The 23,039-nt window shown below is 49.1% G+C and overlaps 1 protein-coding gene across 6 annotated transcripts in view; it reads left to right on the plus strand.

Moving 5' to 3' along the window:
- The window catches only part of Hth (Meis homeobox homothorax), a 526,461-nt gene that overhangs the window by 281,002 nt on the left and 222,420 nt on the right, over nucleotides 1-23,039 (plus strand). For all 6 annotated transcript variants that reach the window (XM_076782345.1, XM_076782344.1, XM_076782343.1 and 3 more), the window contains one exon: nucleotides 11,827-11,934. In XM_076782345.1, the coding sequence (XP_076638460.1) occupies nucleotides 11,827-11,934 (108 nt within the window). The remainder of the gene's footprint in view (nucleotides 1-11,826; nucleotides 11,935-23,039) is intronic.

Consider the following 23,039-nt stretch of genomic DNA (forward strand, 5'->3'; position numbering starts at 1 on the left):
AATCCTCTTCGGTGCCCGAATTCGTCCTGCTGGCAGGATTAACGTCTCCGAATTCGTGGCTCGTAAAAACGTAATTAATAGAGCATAATCGTGTTTTATGCACTTTTATGGGCAATTTGTAACCGAATCCCCCGGGCGGTCGCGTCTCCCTCCCAACCCCCTCGTCCCTTTCGTCATCCCTGTGCCGGTGCACGGGCGATCGGTCGTCCCTTTGAAATATAAACACAGTGCATTTGCATGTTTTCCGGATTTAATTAGCTCCGATGCGATTATTAATTGCCCGCGGCCGCGGGAGTGGTCGCGCGTCGATACGCTCGCAGCCCGCTCGTATTTACAATTTTCGTTCGTAAATAAACCGTGGCGACGCCGCGAGTCAGATTTTAACGAGGGAATTAATAATCCGGGAGGAAGAGGGTGACTCGCTCGCCGCGGGTGGAGCGAGGGGAGGGCAGGTCGGTGGAAGAGGAGGGAGAAGAAGGGGGTAAGCGAATTCGAGCGAGCGTACAGAGAGAAAAGTAACGGCCATGATCGCGCGGGAGAAGTTTTATGGCAACGGATCGACCGCGTTCGAAAGAGGTTACCGACGTGGAGTTCGAGCCAATCGAAGGGTCGGGGGGGAAAAACGATCATAGTCGCAAAAAAAGTAACAGTTTCAGTATTTGGAAAACATACTTTGTACGGCATACGTGATCCAAAAAAATTCTTTTCGCTTTTATAATTTCTAAATCTTTTTGAAAAGCATTGTCTGGACTTCGAATGCTGTATTTCCATTCTTTTTCTGTAGAAAATACAAATTGAAAAAATTCGAGAAGCACAAGGAACAGAAAAGTATCGCCGGTCAATTTACTGACTTTATTTGTTATTAGAAGTTGAAACATTACGTTTCGACGCTTTACGAGGACCCGTAATGGGTAATGCTTCAACTTTCGATAACAAATCGCTGATAAAACAAATAGAACCACTGAATTTTTATAATTTTATTCTGGATTTACGAAGCAACGTTAGGATTGAATTTAATCGTAACCTATTCGCAATTGTTCCTTCGATTTAGCTCGAATTTGTCTGGGGCGCCTCCAACAAATTAGACGACTGTACCCGCTTTCCTAAGTGCACTCTCGCAAAGTAATTATGACGAATTTGTAGGTTAGTTGCGTTCAGGCACCGTTCACTCGCATAAACTTTCCCTTCATCTATTAACGGCGTGTAACAAGAAGTTTGCGCCCGGCCAATTACACGCTTATACCTCCTTCCTAATGTGTGCCGCGAATTTCAAATTATGGCTGTAATATTCAAGCCCGACGACACAGTTTCGATAATAAAGCTGCGTAAATAGTCCATCGCACGACTGGTCGAAGTTAAAATCAAATTTGGAAACGTAGTTAAAAATCAGAATCTTTTTATAGGGGATTGAATACACTTGCGTGAAGTCTCGTATTTAAAAATGGCGTGGTTCCAATTTACTATCGGTGGTTAGATAAAAAATCGGGCAAAGGGAAATTTTGAGGAAGCGATCGTCCAGGATTCCGGGATTTTCGCGTCTGGTCCGCGCTGATGTGTTTTACTTGTTCGCGGAGCGCGGCGAGCGACGAGCCGTTTTGCTTTGTTTTTTGGCTGTAATTCAAGCCGGCGTGCAGGGTCAGTCTACCGGGACCGGCGAGATAGTTTATCATCATTTAGTCCTCCCGACCTGCCGCAACATTTTAAATCTCTCCTATCTCGGCCGTGTGTCGCGCTGGCCGAGGACATATGCTCGCCTCTGCGCGCGGACCACGTCAGCCGGCGAACCCTCTACGCGCGTTCGAGGAAAAATACCCTACCCCGGTCCCCTCGCCCTGAATCCTTTATATCTCTCGACTATCGAGAATTAGTTTCTGCACTCGGAGCCTCTTCCCGCGAAACCGCTGTCAATGGCTGGATACGTGACTGCCGCGCTCGGATGAATTTTTAATCTCGACCCGGCCGGTTGCTCGGACGTTCGGCAATAAAGTAACGTGGAATATAAGGAACGCACCGGACCGGAACGAATTAAGAAGAAAATAAACCGCGGCCTTTTATTCCCTGTCCCTCGCGAGGCCTCGAGTACGTTTCCACGGAAGAGACTCCGGAGGAACAGGTTCAGAGGCTGCGAGCGAACTCTGTATTCCCTTCGGTGGCGGACATGTTTATTTCTTTTTTCATTAACCCCTTGATTTAAATTTGTTCGTACACGGAATGACCGCGAAAAAGAGTAGATTTGTTTTACGAATACCTCGGGAATGTAAAAATGGAGTGATTTTAATGTATAAGACTTAATGACGAGGTCTTCTCTTTGGTACGCGACACTGAGAATATTTGTTGAAAGTATGTATAAACTTGCTACGACCTCCAAGATTTCCCCATACCGATTTCTGATTTCCGTTCGAACGGAGGCGTTGATTTTCGACCCGGCGCGGATCGGGGACGAAAAATATCGGCTTTCGGCGGAATGGCCGCGCGTAAAAGCGTTTCGAAAAGTATCGAGGCTACTCTGGCGCTCGTCGCAAATTCCGGTCGTCCGTTTCCACGTAACATTAATTCCAGGCCAGTGGGAGGAAAGCGTCTCGACGATCGGTATATAAACGAGATATAGACGCGATGTGCCCGGTCTCTGTGGAAGGAGAGCGAGCAAGTGATGTGAGGGGGAGGGTGGGTGAAGCGGGGGGCGGGGGAGGAAATTGAGGGGTCTGGGAAAGGGGACGTCAAGCGCCGTCGATTCGCCCTGAATTTACGCTAAGTGCACCGCTGTTGCAGCGACGGGACCGGTAATTCGGAGAACGTGGTCCCGGGGTCCCGGGGGCGGGTCGTAGGTCGGCAGGCAGAATGCCAGAAAGAGAGGAGAGAATCGTGGCCGGGAACAGGGCGCGCACGGTGGTGGTTTGCTCGGGCTTTGGCGTCCTCCACCGTCCGATTTCAACGTCCTCCGTCTCCTCCTCCTCTTTCTGCCGGCGCGTTTCCACCTTCTGGCTGCACATGCACACGGATTCGGCATTGTAGCGCTAATTAAACCAGCGCGTGTCACGAGTCACGGGGGCTGACGTCACTCCGTGATTCCTGACCACCTCCGACCGCCCCGACCACCTACTCGTCCACCTTCTGTGTTCCGTTCGGCCCCTCGTTCCATTTCCCTCTTACCCGTCGTCCTTCTTCCTCCATCTCACTCTCTCCCTCTCTTTCTCTCTCTACCTCGTTCTCTTTCTCTCTGCTCCTCCGTTCCCGTTCCCGGTTCCCTCTATCCCTCTGTTCCTCCGCCGCGCCGACTGGCTTTTGGCTGCCATCGATCAAACGGCCTCCGCTCTGGGCTACGTTTATAACTCGACGAACAATCGGACGTGGAGAGGATAGGGAACGCCGCGCTGGATTCGACGTGAATTTCCCTCGGCCTGTTTTCTTCCGTCGACGCGACGATAACTCACCCTTCGTTTGTTGTTACAACGCCACGGACAGCGGTTTCGGCGGTCTTCGTTTCGAGAATCCGGAATAGACGTTGCGTGGACGCCTGCGTGCGGTGAACGCTGCGAGTCTCGAGATACCAAATTGGGGATCCGTTACTTTCGCCAGTCGAATGCTTTTTCAAACTCTTCTGTTTTTATTTTTCGTTCGAAACATTTTGAAGATAACGTTGGACGATAGAATCCCGCAGGATAGTTGTACATCTTCGCCCTTTTGAGCCAAACCTGTCGCGATCAATTTTATAGGTCACTGACGCATATCCACGCGAATTGATTAGACTATTTTGAAATCATCTCTCGTACTTGCGATACGATCAACCTATACCTCTCTTGCAAATACTCTCACATATACAGGGTGTCTTGTAGCATATTCAATTTTGTTTTCGAGCTATGACGAGTTGTACGTTGGTATAATTATTTCGAAAGATATTAACCCCTTGTCATACACGAGTCTGACTCGTTACCAAGTTCTTGATGTCAAGTTTCACAATCATGAGGCTACTGATCATCAAACCTTAGACATTAGAATCAACATATTTTTACATTCACGAGGTATTCATAAAACAAATCTATACTTTTTCGTGACCATTTCTTGTACGAATAAATTTAAACAAAATTAAACAGTATACGTTTGACAAATTACTTGAAATTAAATCGTACGTCAAGAGGTTAATGAACGTCGTAATGCAACGCGAAAGAATCGTACAAGGCTTTAATGAAATTCGAACAATTCCTGTTCAAATGGGAAGGGTAACACAGTCGATGATAAAACGTCTCCAAGTCTCTGTTCAGATGCAATTTCATTGTTTTCATGTCCCACATGCTGCTATACACTCTGTATACTCCTCGGTCATTGAACGTTCCGATATCAACGACGATATCGTACTTCATGGAATCTATAGAATAAAAGATAATACAAAATTATTTAAGCTCAACTATTGGTACAGTTTAAATTCCCTCCAAGTGCCGGTTTAGGTTCGCAAGTTCAGCGATCTCGGGCTGCTTAAAATGCGAGTAAACGGCCGTTGGCAGGGGTCACCGTGGGCCCGCGCTAAGTGCCAATGTAAATTCGACCGGCACCGGGCAAAGAGTGTTAATTGTGGATCCGCGTCTTACGAGGGAAGTCGCGGAAGCCGTAGTGGTCGCGCGCGCGCGCAACGCCGAAGCCCGATGCTCTCACCTGTCGCCGTTGAGTTACGTTAACACCTTTGTTCGATCTTATCGTCGGTGACCAGGTTCCTTCGGGCCCGTTTCCATTACGCGTTTAATGGTAATCGCGCGTCCGCGCGACACGCCGTGGCCCGTTGGTGCGTTTGTCAGCCGCGCCTACGTGCGAGAACCGCGTTGTACGCGCCTACGTGCCGCTACGCTGAAACCGAGCTTGTGGCCCCATACCAACCTTATCTTTATTCCTCTTAATAACGTCCGTTCGGTTCGGGGCGCGTGTCGCGCTATCGCCGTCGTATCGGCCGCGTTCGCGTTTTCATTTCGCGGCAGTTAACCGCCTCGTTTACGCCGCCCTCTGACCCCACCCTGCCCGCTGCCTTTTTGGACGATTCGTACGCCAGATCCCCGGGTCGATTATTCTTTTACGACTCCGGGGATAAGGAATTGCTGGGCCAGAAGCGACGAAAATTACCACCTTTCGTCATTCTGCGAGTTTGTAAACGTTTTGCCCGTTATCTTCTTATCCCTTTCAACATATTCAGGTCGAAGAATTTACGAAGTTTGGCGACAAAGTTACTCTAAACTCATAGCCAATTTCCTCCATGCATGCGCAATCATCAATATTTGTTAACGTCGTAGAGTCCACGAGTGTGATTCGACATTATAAGGCAAAAAATATAAGAGGCCTCAAACTTTTCATCGCGCGTAGGATCGAGATCGTTCGATGGCTAGAGCCGCTAATTGAATTATCACGCCGCTGCAAATTGCTTCGAGAAAGAAGGAAGCGACACGGGTAATCGTTCGTCCCTCCCCCCGTCGACCGCGAGGGTGTCTTTGTCACGGTCACGTGGAGAACGGAAGGCGAAGACCGCGCCGGCGAGATAGCGAAAATCGCGCACCGTGCTGCTTAAAATTAATTACTATGCCGGTCGGTCAGTGAAGTCGTCCGGCTCATCCGACAGCCGGCCGTCCCGTAACAGCGCCAACCCACCGACCATTACAAACTGCGTCCTGTTTATCAATTTGAATTCGAAAGACGAGCCGAGAGACGACGAGTCCGCGGCCCCGCAACAAATTACGTTTATCGGGCGTCATTAATCACCCGGCGTCTCGAACATCTGCGAACGCCCACCCCCTCCCCTCTCGTCGAGAAAGACACCGGCTACCGACCGCGAGCGGAAAATGTTCGCGACACCCGTGACTCGCGCCGACCGTCCTGCGAAAAGTTTGATCGTTTTATTGCCGCGATCGTTTAATCCAACGCCACGTGAAATGTACCCTCTAAGGAAACACAGCGATATTATTGTTTCAAAGTGATTATATAGGACAAAATGCACACACAAAGAATGTGAAAGTGTGCTTGAGTCAGTAGTACAAGTGCCTATTATCGAAGTAACGAGTTCCTTGCAACGGAGACGTGGAGTCTGCGAAATTGAGACAAGCGCGAGGTGTCGACGCGGAGGATTATTCGAAAATAATTTCGGGCATCGTAGTCGCGCGACACGCCCGGTTTATCCGCTGATCTACGGATTACCTTGGTACGAAAGCGCGCGAGCACGGGAGGGAGAGAAAGATCGAGGATACCCATCTCGAATAAATTTTGCGGCGGTGGGTGGTACGGGGCCCCGACGTTAAGGTTAGAACGGAGGTTACGGCGAAGCAGCGAAAGATAGAGACCGAGAGAAGGGTGAAAAGAAACGGAGAGAGATACAAGCGACGGCAGAAGGAGAGCAGGTGCAAACTTGGCCTGTCAGGAAGTCGCTTACAGCTCGAGGACAAAAGCTTCCCGAGGGACTCGTGCGCGGCTGGAAGCGGGACTGGGGACGGAGGTCGGTCTGGATAGAGAAGATGCCGTCGTGGAAGGAGGTTGAAGGTGGCGCGAAGAGGGGCAGGACGAGCCTAACTGTGAAATAACAGGGTGGCCTCCTCAACCCTCGTTCCGAGGATACGAGTCTCATACGTCACTTCCTTACGGCGAAAGAGGGCGGCGTCTGAGGGTGGAAGCAGGTTATATTGATTTATTTATACCGAGGACGCAACCCCGATACGATGGGGTTATTGGGAATGTATCTATATCCGGCCTGTAACCTCGTCTATGTTTTCCACGAGCTGATGGATCCTACGGTTGCGTCACGCCCATCTACCACGGACACACAGCGCGAAAATCGAAAGCACAGGTCGCGAGAAATGTTTCCACTTTGTCGTCGGGAAAGGTCAGTGTTCGCTGGAAAAGAAACGTAAAATCGTAGCAGGAGTAGCAAAAGTGGTGATTTTTGTACACTGTCCCCCTCACCCGGATAAGTGAAGCGTGCAGCGACGAGGTTCCGCGAATGGCGCGGCGTTGGTTAAAGATTAAACACCGGGTCAAGTAATCCCCAGTCGAGCCAGATTCCGAACGAATTACAGAACCGATGACAGACTACAAAACGAAGAAGTGCGGCGGATGGCTCGTGGCCTGACTCATAAACGGCAGAAGAATTGCAATTGAGACTATCCGAGGGATTGGCCGACGAAAAAGTTCAACGAACTGGAAGCACGATGGCCGTTAATGCGAATGAATCAGTCGCGGACACGAAAACCCGATACCGATGATAGATCCGCGGACCCGCTCGGATTACGTATAACTCAACAAGTTAGAATAACGTCCCTGGACGACATTGACCCATGTCATCCTCATAGTCTTACTGCTTTTAAGTAGTATCGAATGACACTCTAGCTTGGGCTGTAGGTCTAGGCGGTACTCTAATCGCCTGGTCTCAACCCTGCTGGTCGCTCCTCTTTGCTCAACCAGCTCGTTAAACTTATTGCAGCGAGCATTCCAGGTTTGGAAACCCTAAATTTTCGGTTCATTTGATAAAATAGACGCGTTAGCGATTGAGTGAAGCCCAGATCGCGATTCAAAAGGATATGTAAATAATCAGGGTCGTTTGTCAGAAGACCGAGGTATAAAAGACTGCTGAACTCGACATCGATCCTTGTCATTCTTTCATAGATTAGTTCTCTCAAATAGTATCAGATGGCAGTCGTCATCTAGGCTATAGGCTCTGGCGATAGTCTAAACGCCTGGCCTCCAGTTTCTTCACGCTCGAGGCCTCACCTCGGGGATCTCATTAAATTCGAGCTACACGTTCCGGGCTCGATAACTCAAAATTTCGAAAGATTCGAACGCTGAACGGACAATTTGAAACGGCACGGAGAGATTCCGATCGAAAAAGATTCATTTCTCAAAGAACAAACAGGATCCTAGAATCGTAGTCGACATCGATCCCTGTCAACCTTCCATAGTCTTCTTTTGACCAGTATCAAATATCGCTAGTTAGTCTATGGACCTAGTCGTTTCTCCATCCTCGATTCACTATCTCTGGGACCTCATTAAACTTGTCAAGTTGTTCTAGACTACGGAACTCGACATTTTTAACCCTTATAATAATAATTGTTTAATATATCCTTTAGTTCATTGTTTTTTAAACGCTTTAAAGGAAAGTTGATTTCCATTTACCAATTTGATAAGAATCAACATTGAGTAAAATAATTCAGTCGAGATTGAGAGTCCACTTAAGGGTTAAGCAAATGAACGAACGTTCTCATGGACCAGTCTGCAGGGGTTCGGAGGAAGTTTTTCAGAGACACGTAGTACGAGATCCTTGTCACCCTTCCCACAGTGTAGCTACTTTTAAGTAGTATCGGATGACGCTGGTCGGACCTAGCGTAGTTCGGAGTGGTCAGTGGTTTCGCTGTTATCAAACTAGTTGAGGTGGACGTTCCAATTCGCAATCGTCGAGCATGGTGGCCCGTAAAAATAACCGGGGATTTAATCTTTGCTCGTGTGTATCATCACCCGGGGTCTCGGGTTCGTCTCCGGTTCGGATGACGTGGTCGCCGAATCGTCCACCTCGTCCGATTCGGTTGGACGATCCGTCTCGTCCTTCCTCTCTGGTTTCATCCCGCTACATGACTCGACCGCGTGGCATGACTGTCGCTAACACGCGAACCCCGAAGTTAACCCGCAATTTAGCCAGAGAGCGATCGTTCAAAAGAGACGTCTCACTTGATGCCACTTAACGAATCCCCCGCCGTTCACCCGGAGACGCGTCCGACTCGTGCTCGTTTCCAGATGCGACGATTGCTCTGCTCAGAACACGGAATCGGCCGTGATTAAAGTTTCAGGGGCGGAATAATTCATGACGCGGTTCGAGCATTTCAATGAATTCGGATCGTCGCTTATTCGTGTACCGCCTCTCTTCTCCACCGCCCCCGCCCCCGCCCCCCTTCCTCCCGTTCCTCTACGAGTTTCCTCGAATTCAATTACACGGCCGTAGCACGCGTTCGTTATCCACGGCATGACGCGCAACGTTCAATTAACGCGCGCGTCATAACTCACGACGATAATCGCGGCGAATCAAAAAGCACGACGACCCGACGGCGCTTACGCGCCGCGACGACCGCGGACAGATTCCACGGCGCTTTGGTCGCGGACATGGGAATTCCTGGACGTCTTGCGAACTTCCCACGATAAATCACGGCCCCGCGGGGTTGACGGGGTGACGCGTATGATTACACCCTGTCTCTTAACGGCTATAAATTTCGCGCCGACCGTTCCACCTCCGCTCTAGGATTCCACAGGTATCCCCGAGTCCCGTTCCGTCTACGAACATCATTTTTACTCGAGAATTCAGTAATGCGATGAATGTATCTCGAATAATAATGGAAATTTCGGATAATATAATTTAGAAATTACTAGAACGTAAAATACTTCGCTTGTGTGGTATAAATATACGTACAGAAGTCATTCGTCGATATAGCAAACTTTCGATTATTGCAATCAATATAGATTTCTTGCAATAATCGAGGTTTTGCAAACTCGAATCGAACTATAATATTCTTTAAAAAATATATGGATCGAAGAAAAGCAGTGTAGGAATCGAGTATTCAAACCTTGGAGCTACATTGTACCTTGGTTCGGATAATTATGACTCATCCGTCCGTCGCGGTGCAGTAATCCTGATGTATCGCTCGTCCGAGCGCATAAAGGATGGATTCCATCGACGAGATTGGCCCTTTCTAAGAGGACAAGGCCGATTTCGATGTGTCCAGATGATCCCAGGGTCCTTTGCCGCGACGTTCTCGTCTTTATTATTCCGAACTATCGCGCGGTATCCCGAGGAATTCATCTCCGGGTGGTTCCCGAGTTGGGCGTCGTCGGATCCTCTGATCTCCTCGTCGTTAACGCGAATCTAGCTGTCCCTCTGTTTCGGGGATAACCATCATTTTCGAATCACTGATTCGGCCCTGTCATTTGGCCGGGGCCAGAAATTAACGCGACCAACCGTAACCGTGGGGTCCAGTTAAACGGGCATCTTGGCCGGGCCCTGGAATTAGAATCGTCCGGCGTGTTTTTAAATCCATTAGCCTTTCGAGCCCCGGTGTCCCGTCATTAAATCACCCGTTCAACGATGCTTTTTCGGGTCCGGGTATCGACACCGTACGAGTAATCGTTAATTAAATAATACAAGTTTTTCGCGAACAGTTTAGCGTCTCGATGCGTGGGGTCGCCAAGGGGGGCTAATATCACGGCGCGTCGTCGTCGAAGCGAAGCAATCTTCCGCGTTTCAAGAATATAATTTTCGCCGTGGGATGGTCGCTATATTTCCAAGATAAGACTATAGAGCTCCGTCGGATCCGCTGCTAGCCCAGCAAGACCCTACTCTCTCGTGTGAAATTACTTCGCTCCGCGGCTTACTCTTATCCCTCGGTGCCACCCTTTCTTACCGTGTATCCTCATTCAGCCGGGATCTCCCTGGAAATAAAGTAGATACCTTTCCTATTTTCGCATCCGGAAAATTGCAATACCTCGGCTGCGAGTTCCTGGTTCCTGTCCGCCTTATAAATCAGTCTCGAGCCGCTACCGCTAATCGCGTCCCTCCGATTCGTCCCTTCCGTTGATCCTCGATCGTAACGATAGGTTGCTACGGTAAAAAAGTCAATGCAATTTCAGTAGGTCATAGCTCAAGGTTTCGAGTCGTATTTTGGGCGGTCGCTTCTCGAAGGATCCATAAAAATGGCGTGTTTTTTGACTGAAAAGTCGCGTTAATTGAGAAATATGGGATGCAGCGTCGTGGGTTATCGCGATCACGCCTCGAATTCGCATCTATCGCGAATCCTTTCGCACGTACCAGTACGCGAGCGAACCCGTTGAGCGAGTGCCACCTCTTAACGCAACAAGCTCCTCTCGCGCGTTTATCTAATTATTATAATTGCACGATTATTCTCGGTCGAACGAGCCGCGGCAGGGGTGAGATCGCATGCCGGCCGTCGTCCGGTTCGAAGAAAAAGAAGGAAAGAAATAACGGGATATATATGGAGCAGCACGCGATACGATCTCCCGGTCGATGTCGTGATGCAAACGATCACGAATTCTTTGCTCCGTTTGTATCGGCCGTTTCTGCATTCTTTCGTTGCCTCGCATGCGCCCGACGTTCGCGTAATAACTGTTCCGCGTGGAATTTTGCGCGGGACAACGTTTATTTTTGCGCCCCGTCGCCCGGACCGACCGGTCGCCGCGTTATTGGCCAACGGTAGTTCCGTTTTCACGAATTTATGTTTTTCATTAGCCCCTCGAGTGGCGACTCCGAAAACCGGGTCCATTCAATTCGCTCCGGTATCGTTCACCCCGTTATGATGCAAATTCGATCGTTTTCCCGATCAAACCACGCGTCGCCATAAGGCACGCGATATCTAAGCGGGGGCGTCTTACAATCTCTGGGGGCCACCAAAGAAAATGTTAAATTTAAGAATATTCGATTGGTAAAATGATCAGCAAGCAAATATAGATTAAAATCAACATTCTATAATTGTCTGGATAAGGGGGCTTCCAAGTTTGTTGAATTCTGAATGTGTTGAGAGTAACCCAAGATCAACCCTTAAGTGGACTCTCAATCCCAACTGAATTATTTTACTTAATGTTGATTTTTACCAAATTGGTAAATGGAAATCAACTTTTCTTTAAAGCATTTAAAAAATAATCGAGGCCCCCTTTTTCTATGAGATCTACCACTTAGCGACCAAAGTATTCGAAACAGAGGTACAGTTAGTTGCAAGTACGATTCGATCGCATTTATTTTATTTGTAATTTATAGCCGTAGCTTGTTTGCATATGTGATTAACGAAGAATGGATGTTTTTTTTTGCTTCAGGTAAATGGTGTCCGCGTAGGGAATGGAGTTCACCGCCAGACGCGCAGCGAGCGGCTAGCGACGCGCGTCGCGGCGTTCTTTACTCTTCCGTCTTCCTCGGTAGTCCCGGTAAGTCTCACGAAACTCTCTTCTCGCTTCTCTTCGAAACTTTCCGCGCCCTTCCAAAATTGAATATCTTCGCGAAATATGGCCGGGCATTCCGCGACGCTTGTAGCAAACTTCCGTTAAATGTCGTCGCTCGTACGTTATCCTTAATTAAACCGGGACTCGCAGCCCGTTTCGCGCGTCCGCGCGGAGTTCTCGCGTTAATCGCGAGCGGGATTCGCCTGTACCGCGATCAACGGATACTCGACGCGCATTAACAGCGTTCGATCGCCGTCGATTAATCGATCGGGCCCTGTGGACGCTCCATTTCGGGGTTAAAAACTGTGTAACTGGCTCCGTTTGTATTTTTATTCCGCGAAGATTGTTCCTTTCTAACTAATTCTATGCTAACAATTATTTTTTATTCAAGATTTCTTTATTTACATAAGAGCTATTAAAATCTAAATTGTGAAATTAATCGAATACAGAGATTTCCTCCGATCGATTAATTGAACATCGAAGCAATTGCTAGGTTCACGAGTTCGCACGCGTATCCCGGCGTATTAGTAGCCTTCGATCTTTAGCGATTAATCGACAGGGACCGGTAGATGGTCGATCGCGCGCGAGGAAGCTGGTTCGCGCGAGAGAGGCGAGGAATTAATGGGGCAGGGAAGAAGAAAAGAAGAAAGAGGCCGATCGCGATGCGAGTACGCGCGCAGAGAGCGGTTGTGCATACACGCGCGGCCCCGGTGGGAGGAGCGCGATCGTTCGCGGCATAAACAAGTTTTAATCGTGCTTCGGGCATTCGACGCGTTGAATAAATATTGATATCGGGTGACGCGACGGCCAATCAGAATCGGGGCTTATAAAACAAGCCGCTTACACCTCCGCCTGTCTATCGCGGCGCACACGCGCGCCATCTATTTCACCGTCGAGCGTTATGGCGCGTGTATTCTCGATCTACAAACATCCGAAACGAAGAAACACGAGCCCTCGACTTACGCTGCCAGTTCGTCTCGAAACTTTCGGCCTGAGACAAATTTTTTAAATGCAATTGGGTCGAGGAACTTAACCCCCATAAAAAATCGTTCAATTAGTTACAATTTTGTCTTAATACCTTGCAGTACTAGTACTAGTGATCGATGATCGTAATAAAAAGGACGCTTGCGAAATTATGATCGAGTAAGGAGGAATCGTGGGAAAGGTTACGATTGCTAAATTGTTAACAGGAAAGACAATCGATCAATCCGACTGAACGATGAAAGGAAGGGAAACCATATTTAACTATCCCAATATTATGGGTCAGAATGAACCCACGCGATGGTACCTTCCCACCAATGTTATTTTTCTCGGTAAATCGAAGTTACCGTTTCGTAGTTTGGATCGCGAAGGGGTTAAAGTATCAGAGGCGAGAATTTTCGTATCCCCCTCTCCGGTGTGGCGGCGTCCAGCTCGCGGCAAAGTCGAGCCGTCGATACCCATCGATGCCCGTCTAATTCTCGCGGAAACGATCGCGATGCCTGTCTATCTTCGATTTCTCCTTTAATTAAATTACGCGGCCGCCAAGGAGCTCGCCGATAAGAGGACGTAAATCACTTTCCAGTCGATAACTAATCGAACGATTCGGAGTAGACGTCGAGTCCCTCGTCGCGGAAGACGGGTGTATCGCGCATGCGCGAGCATAGCTTCCCTCTTTTCTCCCTGTCGCGTTCCTCTTGCTCTGCCCTCTTCCTTTTCGTTCGAAGGAACGGAGGGAATATGAGCGAATGCCAGAGGTAGAGAGAAGCTTGTGAGTCGCCGCGACGCGACGGGGCGAAAATGGGAGGGGGTGGGACGGAGAGGTACACGACGAAGCTTTCGGAGAAAGGAGGACGCGTGGAGTGGATGCCAGAGAGAGATAGACAGAGGGCTGACGAAGGTAAGAGAGAGAGGTCCGTGTGGCGTCACCATGGCAACGAAGCGAGGCGGGAATGCGACGGTAACCATGGCAGCCGCGGGTTACTCTCTCTCGGACCGACCTGTCTGTCCCTCTTTCTGCTCCCTCGTCCTCTTCGTTCGCCTCTCTGATCTGGACCTCTTCCTTCCACCCACGGACACAGCCACGAGCACCGACGGATCCGCAAAGAGAAGGTGGAGCGGACGCCGGAGCTGCGCTCTGGAGAAACGTTCCGCTTTCTTTTCGCTTTTTCTTCGATCCCCCCCCCCCCCCCCCCACCTCCCTCTGACTTTTCTTTTAATAATCGTAATGCGTGCACGGAACGAGATGCGTCGCTTGGCGTGTAAATAAAGGGGGGATGATTGGAGCTCGGTCGCGGTTACGTTATAAAGGCGCCGCGAGAGTAATCTAGACGGAGAATAAGAGATTAGAAGAATGGAAAAATTATGTAGGTTTGTCAGGTGCGAGTTATAACTGGTTCTAGGTTAGATATCAGCTCGACTCCGAATGGAACGGAGTCGAACGTTAAATATTTGATGTCCCATCGATGAAACGTTGACGCGAGCTTGTGGTTCTGGATGAAAGGGGCACAAAACTCTTACATAATTCCCGGGCAGAATGAATATTTATATCCGAAAACTAGTTCTTTGTCGATGTCGGCCAGCTAGCGTTTGGAAGTGACAAGTGTTTAAATTGGTACGACAATGGCGCGCGTGGAGCTCTATTCTCGGAAAGAATTGAATGGATCAACACCCTCTGTACCAATATTCTTTCCCATAGTCACCCTTTTCCATCCAATTAAAACTCGACTGTTAAACACAACAATGCCCCATTGATTATGACTGCACCTTTTCGTAACTCGAATCGTCCATCTTTCTCCGATACGTATAAACGTAACTAACGTACGCGTATATTTCCCTTTTTCTTCCATTCGTTAAAGCGTCGCTCCGCGTTCCGCGGCGTTGCGTTAATGTTGTTTTTAAAAAGGCTCCTGCGAGCCGCATTAATTAATCGAAATACGGAAACGGGGGATAAATTTTATCTACGGCCGGGCAGCTCGACTGTTAATAATGAATCGTTAATGCTAATTTTTGATTTATGCGTTCATAATCTTTCCCCTCGGCTCGTCTCTCTGCGGTCGAGCCTCCCACCCACCCGTGGACGCGTTTTTGAATGTAACCGATATCGGTGACTGAATTAAACGACCGGCCGGAAGCGCGGGATAAATTTTGTTGCAGGATGCGACGGTTATTAATAATGACTAGTTCCTAGCAGTTCGTTAATAGGATCCACGGATCGCGATTCGATTTACGCGTCTCCACCCTTTGTCCAACATTTTCCAGCATCCGGTTGTCGCGTACGAAATTATCGATCGTCGTTGTTTGCCAAGAAAATATTTCCAATGAAACTGTGATCGTTGAAAATTTCTAGTACTCGACTATTTTATACCATCCTAATTTCAACGTTTTTCGTCCGCAAGTATTTAAACTCCGAACGGAATTCGCGAGAATGTAGTTCGCTGGGGGAAAACTAATGGAAAAGTTCCCAGTATAGTCGACTCGTGTCTTCGGGTGCACACTTTGAATTTTCACTCTTCGAGCAAAGAACGTCGACAGGCGTTAAAAAACCGTGACGGCGGAGCCGCGCGCGCGTTTAGCGCACGTAGTTTAAAAGCTATCGACATTCTTCGACGCGGAAACGTGGTTCGCCGTTCAACCAGCCGTACGGGAGAGTCGATCCTAGACGGAACAGCTCCGTGCGCGGCTGATTATGTATGAGTGTCGAGGAATCCCGGGATTCCAACCGACGCTCGACTCCCGATACGTCGGCCGAGAATCGAGTTTCTGCGTCGACGACGACATTTGCCCGTCTGCGTTTTCCACGGCCAATATATTCCCGTCGGTCCATCCATTACGAATGGTCCATTCCGGGAGTCTCCACGTAGCCAGGCTACTTTAAACAAAATACTAAGAATTACTTCAAATTATCGTCTCGAACGAAATATAATTGCTGTTTTGATCCTTAAGTGGGCTCTCAATTGCAACTGAATTATTTTACTTAATTTCACAAAATAATGTACTAATGTAGGATTACATAAATTTTCAAACAATTACATTGACATGTATTAAATAATTATTAGTGTAAACTTGCAGTCAAGGGTTAATTTTTAATATGTTTCTCATCCGGTGTGACGATTGGATAGCGTAGACATGCGGTGACGACGTATTGTTTAATTTGAACGCCCACGGGGCGAATAAAAATATTATTTCGTGGAGTCGATCTTCCCGATTGCAGCCCCCAAAAATCACCCGACAAAGCCAGAGATGCGACGATAAATTTCGCGTGGAAGAAAAGCAGCGAAACAGTGGGCGCGTTCTTAGCGTTATTGCTTCGCGGAATTCCGATCCCGATATCCGGGCGCGCTCGACAGGCATTCGAGACCGAGTAAAAAGGAGTAAAAAATGCTCTCCTATTGGACGGAAACGACTACGCCACTGGCCGTAGAGAACACTGAAAGAGGGAAAGAGGGTGGAGAGAGGGCAGCTAACAATGGCCGCCAACCAAAACATCCGATAAATCTAACCGGCCTGGACCTCAAGCCCCGAGGGGTTTTAAACTCTCTCACCCCCGAGCACCGCCGACGCGGGCGCAACCCTTACATTACGCTACACTCGCCGGAAAAGGGAGCCATGCCGTGTGCCATTGCAGCGTGTGGGGGCTCTGGAGGGTGGAAGAAGGAGGAGAGAGGGTTAGCCTAGAGCAACGGTTCCGCGCGCAGGGAAGGGAGTGATATGCGACCCACGAAAAACCAAACCGAGAGAATTCCAGCAGGTTTCTCTCCCCCTTTCGTTCCTCCCTCGAGTCCCTTATACCTTTCGTCCTACCGGGTACCGTAACGAGATCTACCGCGAGTGAGCGGTCAAGTAGCTTTCCGACGAACTTTCAACGAATTTGTCCCGCGACCGCCGTCGTAATTTATTTTCTCGCACCCCCCGCGGCCCTCTCGCCGTCGCTGAAATTTTACCCGATCTTTCCCCGGTCGTCGTTGAATTTATTTCGGAACCGTAGGAAATTTAAACGACGCTTGACCCACTTCGAGTGTCCCGGACAACGCGATAAACGTCGGCCTCGGTGAACGGGAGAAAAAAAAAAGTGAAAAAGAAACCTTCGTCGAAGTCTCGCGAGTCTATTTTCTGGCGGCCCAGAACGATTCGTACGCGAGGATCGAAGGAATGTCTATCCCCGTCAAGATAAACAAATCGGGGATTGACGTCAGGGATCCCGTTCCCGTTAACGCGTCGGGAAAGAATTTTTTGGTCGGTCCGAGGGGGGAGGGAGGAGGAAACGAATCGGAACGAGGTCGCGAAACGAGTTTGCGTTTCGGCTGATCTCACCGTTCGACAACGTTTAACCCTATGCGCTCCGGAGTGTGCCTCCCGGGCATAGAGAATATCTGATACTCCTAGTCTGCGTCTTGGGCGCGCCATTGTAAATCCAATGGTGAAACGGCTCGTATAATTTTTCTCAACCTTCAAGAACATTCAAATTTAAATTTCTGTACCGATTCTTTATATTTCCTTATTTAAATTACAATTTTTCCGATCTCCGTGCGTTCATAAATTCGTAAATGTTGGGGGTGGCGCGTCGAATTCCATCGGAGGCTACGCTATTGCGTCTGGTCTTCGTTTCGCGTGCAAACACTCGTTTCGCTTCCAGGAGAATCTCTTCGCTCCGCGGCCCCTCCGCTATTGTGCGCGGTGGTTTGAACGATGTTCAAGCTCACGGGCCGCGACCCTTCGGTTCAACCCTCCCGACCGCAGTTCTCTCCACCCGTTCTAACCGGTACATCGCGATTCGTCGAGGAAACCCCGTCGAAACGCTGTCTCGTCTCGCGATCGATGCGCCCCTGGTAATTGGCCAGCCTTGAAAGGGGCCTCCGCCGTTCTAATTACAGACTCAAAACGCGTTTACGTGTCTGCGTGGACCGCAAAGTGTTTAGGCGGCGTCCAAACGCTTTTCTGCGTCAACTGGTCTTAACGATCTGCAAATTCTAATTTTAATAAGCGAATTGGGTGACCGTGCCGTGGAAGAAGCCTTCTTAAATTTAAATTCCCTGATTCCAGACAGGTTTTAGAACAATTCGTTCTTCGTACTTTTATTTCGATCCAGCGGAGGCTGCACCGTCGACCGCCACGTTTTTCGTAATTGAATGGACCGACTAACTGGATCGATATTTCCTAACCAAAATCCGTTCCCACGCTGGCAACTGATACTCTAATCTGTACATCTACTCGATTCCATTCGCTGCAGACCCCAATACTTGTCATTCACACTCGCAAGGAAAGTTCGATGGCCGACACGCGCCGGTTTTTCACGAATCCTTGCACAATTATTTATCGAATTAACCCCTTGACGTGCGATTTAATTTAAAGTAATTTTAATGGCTTCGAAAAGGAATTTGTTTTACGAATGCATAAAACTTGATGACGAGTGAGTAGCCTTATGATTGTGAAACGTTTCAAGAGATTAACCACCCCTTTTATTTCTGCATCTGCGAGTCACAGTGTTTACAATTTTCTGCACTTCCTTCTTACTTGTATCTAGCCCTCGTTCAAGTACATATATAAAAGGGGTAGTTTCTTAAAGCAGTATTTGTCGTTCGACGAGGTTCCCTTATTAGACACTATGGATCGAATAAATATCCCCCGTGCCTTCATCAGGAAACACGGAGTCGACGTCGTCCATAAAAATTCACGAAAAATACGATCTTCAAGCTCGAAATATTTAACACTAGAACGCCCCGGAGAGCAGAGGCCCCGCAGACCGTGAGGACTCCATATATGTGTACACGCTTGCGTATTTACCTATCTACATAAGTACATAAGGACGGAACGTATGTACGCGCATGAACGTGTGTCCGGTTCCTCCGTAAGAGAGGCTCCAGAGGAAACGAGAGAATGGCGAGACAGGGTAGAGCGAACGAAGGCGCGAGAGAGACGAGCTCCGGTGATGGATCGTCCAATCAGTGCCGCGAGATGGAGCACGAGAGAAACGGAAAGGGAACGAGTCGGGAATGAAAGAGGGAGAGAATCTTCTCCACCTATGGCACGGTACGCCGCGGACGAGGAGAGGAGAGGAGAGAGGTCATGGTCGGGTCGGACTCCTGCTAATCGAAGAACACGAGGTGGCCCTGTGCGGCCGCAACGGAGAAACCCTGCCTCCGCCTTCGAGCAGACCCAACTTTGCGTCGTATTGGGTCATCGTACAAGTCTCGATACGAATCTTCCCTGAAAATCGACCATATCGTCCTTGGAAAGGATTTATTTGTTCCTCTACTGTGCGAAGATCGCAAGTTGTCAACTGTCCACAAACTTTTCGCGTACACTATCCAGTCACCGTTAGAAATTCATACTTCTAGACTCTTCAGCGATCCCACTCGATCTCATCCTCGCGACGGGGATAGAAATTTCTATTGCAAATTTTATTTTAACACTTGAGTCTCGATGTGAGGAAAATGAGGGTATTTTACGTGGCTTTTCGAACGTAACTTGTCGGAGCGTCGTGTTCGAGGGACCCGGAGAGCTTCAAAATGGCACTCGTTCGCGCGCCAACGATAATACAAAGTGCGTCGCGACGCATGCACTCACGCGCGCACGTACTCACGCGTGCACGCAGTCACTCAGCAACAGGAACACCGGCGAGTCGCATACCGACGACCATCGCCCAGAGGGGGCAGCCATTCTCGCGAGAGGGTGGGAGGGTAATTGGTTCCCATGGAGGCAGAAAACGCCTCGCTCGAAAACGTCCCGTCGAAAGTGCACGGTGTACGCGAGGCCGTAATGCAGACTCAAAGGGAGGAGGAAACGCGAAGGAGCGACGAAAGGGGTGAGGTAGACGGGGCTCGTTTGAAAAGTGGTTCGATGGAAGCGGAGGGAAGTGACGAAAATTTGCATTGACCACGGGAAGCTGCGAGAGGGATATTGGATAACTCTAAAATCGACGAACAGAGGACCGTCTTTCGCGAAACGAAACGTATGACTCCAAATGTAAAACACGAGCATTTAGAAATTTATGCATTGCTAGTAAACGTTTCAAAGATTTAATTGAAAGTAATTTCTCTTTTATATGTTTTGGGTAAGGGTGTCTAGAGAAATCGATGGTCGGGAGAGTAAAAGTGCAGAGGGATTAAAGACACGCGAGTGTAATAGATAGGGGGTAGAGTCGTGGAACGAGAATAGCGTATCGTAGGTACGTTGGAACAATCGAGGTGTCACGTGACGATACGGCGGAGTTAAAAGGGAAAAGAACGACGGTGGAAAGGAAGTAAGGAGACGAAGAAGGAAGGCGACAGGCCGATAAACGTGATACACGTCGCGGGGATATACACAGGCGCGCCGCTATCCACGGTCCGTATTCATTAGTTCCTTACTCAAAGGCACGGAAATAGTTCCGGAGTTGCGGGAGGCACAAAGCACAAAGCTCTGTCGCGGAACAATGAGAGATAGCGGGGGGAGCGAGAGAGGAGCGAGAGGTGGAGTCATACATAACAGTGATGGTCGCGAGAGGAAGGGAGAGGGTACGACTGCAGATTTCATGAAGTCGAAGATAGGCACAATGGTTTAGCTCCGTGAGAGCGCGCCATTTCTCTTTCCCTCTCCGTCCTTCCTTTCGGTATCTGGCTCTGTTTCTTCCGTTCGTCCCGGCCCCACACACCCCCGCGGCTCTCTCTCTCTCCGCAATATTCATATGTGTTGAATATATTAATGCGCCGAGAGATATGTAAAGCGTGTGTGACTGAGAGAGTCGCGCGACTCACCGGTTCGGTGGCTGGGCTGGCTGCAATATTACTGAAATGTGTCTCGTAGCCGTGCCCATGTGCGGCTCCGATATTAAACAGCAGCCGTCGTTGCATCTGCGCTACCGGTGTCTGCTCCATACGCGCGTTTCCGCCTAGCGTGGCCCGCGGAGTTCCCGCTCACCGAATTTCGGCTCTTCCTTCCGCTTCCGGCCGTTCTATCGACTGCCTCTCGCCGTCTTTATTCCCACCCTCCCCTCCCCTCCGTAACGCGACGACAGAGGCATTGCCGCGATATTTCCCGAAATATGAAAATCCGCCGCGACGGCGGTCCGTCATCGGGTGGCGACGTACCGTGTGCACCAGGTGCTCGTAACGAGGTAACCTTTGCTACCGCGCGACGCAGACCGACCGTTTCTCCCCAGGAGTCGGTTCCGTGACCTTCGAACGGCCATCGTTTCGCGAGTCGCAGCTGGCCACTCGACAGGGGGGCGGTTGCCTTTTCCGCGCCGAGCATCGTGCGCAAAGCACAAAGAAACCACGGCGGGATAATTAAAACACGGAATTCACGAAGGGGTAGAGTCCGCCGGCTGCGTCATCGGGGGATAAAGAAGCGGGAGCGAAGCGAGCCCAGGAAAATATACACCGGAGAAGCGGGGGAGACAAAAAAAAAAAAGAAAAAAGAAAAAAGTTGTGGAAGAGACGAATATAGCTCGAAAGTGTGCTAGCAGGAGGGTGAGTCGTTGGGGGCGCGGGGCAACGGGGAGACAGAGGAGGGAAGAGGGTAGTTTCTCGATGTAGCGCGGTACAGCACGGTACAATCGGTGGTACCGGCACATGGGCACACGCCAACTTCCTCTCTCTCCCTCTCCGTCCCCGTCTTCTCTCGCCTTCGTTCTCTGCCTCCACCTCCACATCCACATCCACCTCGAACGTGCCCCTGCACGGAGTTCTCCCAACCTACGGCCCAACCCCGGCAGCAGCAGCGGCAGCACCCAACCCAGACCCTGGGGCTGTCAAACGCAGGCCGAATCTTCTTCTGCTCGTGACAGCCTGGAAATGAAGAGAGTGCCCCCGCGTGGCGTATCCTACCCGCTTTCCTATGTACGTTAACGCGCGTCCTAGGAATGTACGTTCTGTTCTCACACGCGTGTCCACGTTATCCCTTTAACGTGTACGTGGTCCGGCCTGTGTTACGAGCACGAGTTCAACGGAGGTCGGTGCTCCTGCCTCCGTCTCTTTCATTTCGCCCGTTCTTTCATTACCCCGCCTTTAATTTTGTCTGCGTCTGGATTGATTCATTTTTTTTTCTCCCGGTAATTCGTCTCTAATTGTTCGCCCTGTCGATCGGGGCTCGCAAAATTGATCGACAAAGCCTGGATGAGTTTTTCCGTCGATTCTTTTTTCGACGCTACAGCCCCGCGCGCACTTGCAATACTCCACGTACTCATAACCACTGCTAGCAAGCGGTGAATCTTTATTCGTTGCTGGATACATCTATATCATTTGTTTTTGTTAAATTGTCATTCGTTTGAATTACCGAAGCAACTCATTTAGCTTCAATTTATAGTGTTTTTCTCCAATATGTCTCCAAAGCTTCGAAGTTAAAAACAGATTACAGTTTCGATGGCTAAATTTGAATTTCATTCAGGGTAGTCGGTGGTTGTTCGGTCTCAAAGTCGTTTATTACGAATTGCAACTTGCAGTTTTTAAGAGATTGGACCATCCAGGAACTTTTAGCGCTCTTGTAGGTACTTTAAAGGATGACTAAAGAGGCTGAAAGGACTCTACCCGCCGATTACGAAGCGCTTTTCGAGCGCGATCATTAGCGCAATTATTATTGTGTCGGAGCACAATGCGCGCACCGGCGTCCTCGACTACAATGGCCCGCCGAAGGTGAAGAGGCGAAGGATAGAGAGTGCAGTAGAACGGGCTGGAACAACGGAGTCGGTAAATTCTTCGAGCTAACTGAAAATAGACCGAAACTCTGAGCAGCCTTTAAGAACACACTGTCAACCATTACGGATAATGAACGTATCTTTTCTTTGGAAAGTACCGTGCATGAGACTCGCCAAATAAATTCCAGCGGGTATCCATTTACGTTGAGTATCAGCTTTCCAATTGTGCCACGATTCTAAGGAAATCCTAGAGATTTTGGAGCATTCTTCGAACGACTGAAATTGAGATTATATTTTTGGTTGTCGGTTTCAATAAAGTTTCATGATCGAAACGCTCCATACGGAGACGGAGTTGAAGATTCCAACTCGTATAAATTAAATTTTGTCAGACAATATAAATTAAATCTGTCTTCCAGCACGTAGGTACGAAGATATTTAAACCGTAAGCCGAGTACTCACTTGTCCCCCCCATTCGTTTACATTTTACGACTGATTGTAT

The sequence above is a fragment of the Colletes latitarsis genome, chromosome 14 (genome assembly GCF_051014445.1).
Source record: "Colletes latitarsis isolate SP2378_abdomen chromosome 14, iyColLati1, whole genome shotgun sequence".
In the NCBI taxonomy this organism is placed as follows: Eukaryota; Metazoa; Arthropoda; class Insecta; order Hymenoptera; family Colletidae; genus Colletes; species Colletes latitarsis.